Source organism: Montipora capricornis, chromosome 7 (genome assembly GCF_036669925.1).
Source record: "Montipora capricornis isolate CH-2021 chromosome 7, ASM3666992v2, whole genome shotgun sequence".
NCBI classification, from domain to species: Eukaryota; Metazoa; Cnidaria; class Anthozoa; order Scleractinia; family Acroporidae; genus Montipora; species Montipora capricornis.
In genome coordinates this window covers 9876963-9883737 of record NC_090889.1, presented here as the reverse complement: position 1 = coordinate 9883737, position 6775 = coordinate 9876963, and the positions used below count along the sequence as shown (strand labels likewise).

General features: G+C 36.8%; 1 protein-coding gene across 1 annotated transcript; it reads left to right on the top strand.

Moving 5' to 3' along the window:
* Positions 1–2926: 2926 nt before the first annotated feature.
* On the top strand, positions 2927–6133 carry LOC138057439 (uncharacterized). The gene is made up of 5 exons (XM_068903461.1): positions 2927–3188; positions 3874–4045; positions 4477–4592; positions 4871–5149; positions 5397–6133. The coding sequence occupies exons 1-4, from the start codon at positions 3107–3109 to the stop codon at positions 4909–4911; spliced, it is 411 nt and encodes a 136-aa protein (XP_068759562.1). The 5' UTR covers positions 2927–3106; the 3' UTR covers positions 4912–5149; positions 5397–6133.
* The last annotated feature ends 642 nt before the right edge of the window (positions 6134–6775 follow it).

Sequence of the window (6775 nt, the reverse complement as noted above, 5' to 3'; positions counted from 1 at the left end):
GATTTGCTTCACAAAGAAAGAGGATGAAAATTGCACAGAAACAAAGATCAAGTATCATGAAAGAGAAGTGCCAAAAGAGGTAGTGTGTACCCTTGACAGTAATTTTGGTAACTGTACAATGAAAAAGATGGCATTATTGTGGCTGAAATTTCTGGATTCGATTTTTGTTTGCCATGGTTTTCATACGGAGTTTAAGTTTGCCAATGAACCCATAGCCAAACACCATATTATTACAGAAGACTATGACATCTCAAAAGAAAGAGCATTCTCTATTCGGTGCGAAATTCTGACCAATTCTGCGGGGATACGTTGCAGCAAATGTTCAGAGGAGAAAAAACGCCTTGACAGAAAAATCGGTAGCAGGATGTTGGCCAAGGATAAGCCACTATCCCCAACTGCAAATCACTGATATATGACTAGGGAGCAGATCCTAGAAAAACTAGAAAGAGAGAAGCAGAGACGCCTATCAGAACAAAGAAAAAGAGAAAGAATTCAAAGCCAAATGCTAGAACTGGAGGAAGAAGATCACCATGATATGGTGGAAATTATGAGACATGGTGAATAAAGACAACGTGCCAGAAGATATGCTTTTATTCTGGGATGAGCAAAAAATGATCTTGCAAAACGAATCAAAACGCTGGTACAGATGGCATCCCAAGTGAGTGCATACTATGTTACAGCAAGGAGCTCAAAAGTGTTACCACCTTTTGATTCATTCAAATTATTTTATGCAGATTTAATCCAATCATAAGTCAGCTGGAAACTGTCCATGACTTCTGATTAGTTAATGTCATGAAAGAAGGTGAGTTAATTACGGCAGGTCACTTTTGGGCTTCTCAGCAAATAATAATAACCACATAGATACACATGGTAATATAATTGATATTAACAGTAATAGAGTTTATGTTCGCGGGCATAAATATGTTTTGGGCCCGACTCAAACTCATTTTAAAATGAGTCTGAGAAGGGCCCAGAACATATTTATGCCCAAGAACCTAAACTCTATTACTATTAATATCAATTTGGAGGGCATTGAGAAAGTAAAAACTGAAAAAAAATGACAACAGAACACTCTGAACAATCACGCAAGCATTTACAAGTTGAATGGCTTTTATTTTTCCCTCAATGAAAATGCACAATAGATGGCTAGAAATTACGAAATCTTGCCATTCGACTCTCAAAAATTATAGAAGACATGAAAGGAAAGTTCGACAAAGCTTATTTGTAAGTGTTGAAACTAATAGTACAATTGCTAAAGTGACAGTTTGGCATCATTGGTTGAACAGAATGCGTTTGGCTTGAAGCCACAAAAGTAACATGCACTTCGCCACCGGTCATGGAGCTACTACACGCGGTATTTACATCAGAAGCTTCTTTTGAAAGAAACGGACGACTAAGAATGTCCGAGCAAGCACGTTTCTGTGAGGGTGGGCTATCCTTTATGTAGGACGTCAAGCTTTGTTCGTTTTTATGCTTTGTAATTGCGCAAATTTGCTTTGCATCAACCCCGGCTTGGTGAAGTCTTGTTATAGTGGATGCCCTTACGCAATGTGCTGTGTAAACCTGACAAAGTCCAGCCTTTTTGGAAATCTTGGGCATAAGTTGGGCGATAGAATTCTTTCCCAAGGGCTCGTTTTTGTACCAGCACTCTCCCGCCTTGGAGAACTTTGTCAACGGAGTCTGAAACAGGGCTTCACAATCAGGGTGAAGTTTACTGAGCATCAATTTTAGTGATAGATGGGATCCATCGACGAACTGGGTAACCCATACATTCTCACATCAGTGTAATCTTGATCTTTCTGCTTGGAACCGCCTTGATTGTTCTTGGTTTGTTCTGCATGCTTTATAGGGACATACTCTTTGTTTTGATTGTCATGCTTGAACTCAACCGAGTTCCGTTTAGTTCAGTCGGGCTCACGGTGTGAAGATCACAGCTTATTTTTCGCTTCTCTGGCCACTGAGTAAACTTCTTCAAACCCCAAGAGGTCTGTTTTTTGGTGTTTACTGGCACGCAATCAGCCTCTAACTTTTGTAGATCTTCTTCCTCCAGTTAAGAAGACTGCGAATTTACGTTTTCTTCATTGTTTACTGCGTTTTCAGCCATGGTTTGGGCATGAAAATGGCGCTATCATTTCTTTCACCAATGCAGCAAGACGTGACGGCGCGAACATTCTATGGCGTCTCGATTTTGATTGGCTGCTTAAATCGTACGACTGTTTGATTTTCACTTTTCATTGGTTTATTTCAGTGGGCTAAAATACATTTCAGCCCGCCAAATTCTCCAGTTTAGCCCGAAAAATGGGCCACAATGCTCGACAAAGTGATAATAATTATTGTTTTATGGATTGTCTTTCACTTGGGTCTCTCTCTGATGCATATCTTCTACTTCTTTTGGTAGGATTATGAAACTGTGTATAGAATTGTTTGTTAAAAACCCCCATGTGCTAGACTCACTTTGGCAAGTCATATATCTGCCAAGTAATCGAACTATCAGGTGTGTACATGTTTTAATTGAAATCTTATTTGCAGGGTAATTGTAATTTTGGGGTTTTTAATTGCAGTTGGTGTTTTTTTTTCCTTGCCCACTAATTTCTTTTATGTGGTAATATCTGACAGATGTCACAAGAATAAAGTGGAGCAGAAGCCAGGGTGGGATGCAAATATTTTAAAATGGTGCCTTCAGGAAGCAAAGAAAGCAAACCAGAAAGAACATGACTATTGGGGTGGCTTTGTTCTTGATGAAGTGAAGATACAAGTAAGTTAAAATATTGCAAAGATGGGGTTTACATGGTTTAAAATCTGAAAAAATGGCCACCAACCACCATTTGTATTCCCTAACTAAATACAAAATGTCCTCTTCCTGGTATTGAAATGCATATTTTATTCATGGAATAATATTAATCTCTTTACGTTTGTTGTAAAAAAAGTGACAACTACTGCTAGGGCACTTTCCTTTTTGTCAAGCAAACACATATAAAAATGATAGTCTAGATGTTGGAGACACACCTATAAGTGAAAGGTTTGTACATATCAAGGGCATCAGGTTATAAAGACTTTGTTATTTAATTGGTGCTCTACTAATCTATAATAACAGGAAGATATAGAAATGGTTGTAAAAGGAGGGAAACACAAGCTTGTAGGATTTGTGGACCTGGGGAAAATTCATGATAATATGGAAATCCTTTCGGGTAATTGTGAATGCCAAAATTGAAGTCATAGAAAATTATTTTTAAGCGTTGAACATTCAGGGTTAACGCCCTTGGAGACCTATAAATTATGGCTAATTTAAGCTGTTTAATTCAAAATTAACCATTCTATTTTTCCTTCCTTTCTTTGCATTTTATTATCATAGTCAGAAAAAAAGAGATTCCATTGAATTTAGAACTAAATGATGTTGTTCCAAAAAACATCCATACTCCCTCTACAGAAGGGATTAGAAATTCCTGGGTTGGTGGGTTCAAAAAGGCCCGACAAAAAGGTAAATTTATATCGAGTTGGCCTGAAATTTCCAGCGCAGTCAGGGGGGATGCACTAAGGAAAGATTCCTTCTGGGGCAAGGTCTGTATAATTTTTGCATCACACTAGTCATATCATTATGTTGGTCCAGGTAATAACTTTAACCACACCTAGCCATAAAAGCATCTCACAATTTCATGATAAATTTTCAACAGGAATGTCTTGTTCAACAATAGAGAGTTCCTTGCAAATTTGTATAAATAACAAAATCCACCCTGGCACTGCACTGTTGAAGATCACTGTCAATATCGCATTAAAAAGACAATCCCAAATGAACTAGAACCAGAAACAAACAGCCCAACTTTTTGGGTGCTTTGGTTCTAATTAAGGCTATGTTTCTCCTGTTATTTTTTTTAGGAACAGAGACAAATGGTCCTGTACTAGCATCAAATGTCCTTCAGTTCATTTTTTTAGGAGACAATGGCTTCAGGTTTCCAATAGTCCAGTTCCCTTCAAGTGGATGCACTGCGAGTTCCTTGTTTTTTATATTCTGGGAAGGTGTCAGGAAAATGCTGGAAACAGGATTCAAGTAAAACAATAATTATATTATATTGCTTATTTTTCTTGACAATTTGAACAACTGTAACGTTTTAACACCTAATATCATGGGAACTATCCCAAATGTAACCAACTTTCCTTTTACAATGTAACTATTAAATTAGGAAATGACTTAATAAATTGCAAATAAGAAGTAAAAGATTTACTTTTGTCTTAAAACGAGAAGCCACAGTCCTTCTGTATCATTAAAACTAATAATTATTATTTACATTATGGACACTGATGTGCACATTGGAAAACTCTGAAGACAAAAAAATGTATTAAATTTATAGGTTATAATATTGTTTCTTTTCTGTACATGACCTGTGCAACTAAATACTTAATGAAACCCTTTTTGTATATCCATAAATGTACTAACAGAGTGATTTCCTCTTTTATTATCATTTCATAATATGAAACAAGAGTGTACTACTGCATCTTAGATGGAGCTGAGGTAAATCAACAGTTCATAAAGCTGCATTTTCTGGATGACAACGAGGCTGTGCAAAGGCATTTTACATGTCACAACATCTTCAATGGTAAGTGCCCTATGGTCTTCCTTATGGACCCAAAGGTAATCTCTGTTTTCTTTATAAGAGTAAAATAGCAAGATAAATGGATTATTAAACCATGCTATGGTTTATTTCATGTATTAACAAAAAGGGCGCAGGACACTCTAGCTATGACTCAGAATGGGTACTGCATGGAAATATTATACTTTATAATATTATACATAACTTTAAGAATAAAACTAATGTAACTTGCAAATCCATAGCAAAAATGAATTTTACCAATTAAAATGAATTATTGATTGCAGATCCAAAAACAATTTTCATTATCTCCTCGGCACAATGTTAAAATGCTCAGGAATAATGTCTTGAAGAGCTCTCTTGATGGAAACAAACATCTGCAATATGGGGAGAAGAACATTCTTTGGGAGCATTTGGTCAATGCCTTTAACTTTGACCAGGGAGAGTTTACAATGTCATACCATGCGAAGCTGACAGCAGAGCACTTTGAATTGAACCCTTCCTCAAAAATTAGAAATCACCGGGCAGAAGACGTTCTGGACAAAAATATGCTGAGCCTAATGAAGGTATTTCTCTGTCACATATATCAATATGCAGCATTTCAATTAATAACTTAGCAACTTAAATGAGGTAATGGACGATTTAAACCATTGACATTCATGGACATTCTTGTTCATTTTATGTTACATATATTGTTTAGCAAGATGACTTATCGAAAACTGGATTTTGAATTTGCAGCTCATATGGTCACTTGTGAAACTCCAAAAAGCCAAAGAGAATTCATGTATTAACTAGTGTTTCTGACTATTTCAGGCATACAAAGTTCACCTTGCAACAAAGGGACAAGATGCTAGCAGCATTGATGCAACTATTACTCTCCTAAGCCATTCATCGAAAATTATTCAACTCTTCCAAGATAAAATTGGCATAGAAAGTATACAAGACAGCAGACTGAAAGATCTGAGCCAATTCTTGGATTTTTTGATCAAGTGGAAGTTATCAGCTGGTACTGATGGCAAAAAATTCATATCGTCCAAACTTTTCTTTGATCTAAACTCCATGATCCTTGGATTTCAGTCTCTAGTATCAATCAAACTTAAAGCTTTTCCCAATCCCATCATAAAGCCAGCCATAATAAATCAGGATTTTGTTGACAACCACTTCTTTCAAGTCAGAGCATGTAATGGGCAAAATAACAATCCTACATGGCGACTCCAGGAGACATGCCAAAACACCATTAGATATGGACAGACAACAATTAGCAGAAAAAGCAATGCTGGGGCATTAAGTTTGAAAATGAAGAGTTAAATAAATCAGTACCTCTACATGGGGAGGAGAATAAGAAAACCTCAGTATGTAACATCACCATGGATACTTAACTCACAGTGTAACAAACTCAACCAGGCCATAGGCCACAGACTCGTCATTTTTTCCCAGTGTAAATATAAATAGACTCAAAGTAGGAAAGACCACTCTGCTGTAAGTGTGACCTTGTTTTGCTGTGGTATGTATTAAGTTTGATAGCAGATGTTGAAGTTGTTACACTGAAACTACAATGATGGATGATTATTGTTAACAAACACACTGATATATATTTATATACATCTGTGTGTAGTATATATCTAAGGCCTAGAAAACAAGTGCAAGCTAAGGGGCATTTTTTTCAAAGTGAACTGCTTAAATTTACTTTGTCTTAAAGAGGTCCAACTTCTCAGTGTCCTGCAAATTTTGACTCACTGATTGCTGGTTAAAACCTGAATGAAATTAAGGGACTTTGCTACTGCAAAAATTACCTTGACCTGATAATTCTGATGGAAACTCTCTGGTTTACCTCATCAACATTTGCCTCGGTCCGTAAATTGTCAAGGTAGAATGGACAAACCATAGAAGTACTTTGTTTCATGATACTTTTTTGTTTGCCAACATCTGCCTTGCATTCTCTGGTTTGAAATTGGACACTGTATGCCAGGCAAAGCTTGTGCAGTTGTGCTCTTGTATACATTTTCACAAATGTAGATTCTCCATACTTCTCTATGTATAACAGCAACCGCTGGTGGCCTGTCACCTTTCCATGACTGTGATCTGCGGCAATTTCAGAAAAGGAAACTAATGTTTTCTTCACTTCCAAAGCAGTTTTCCTTGCCAGACCTTTCTTTCTGTGCTCGGCACTCTTCTTCAGTCTGTTCAGTTAA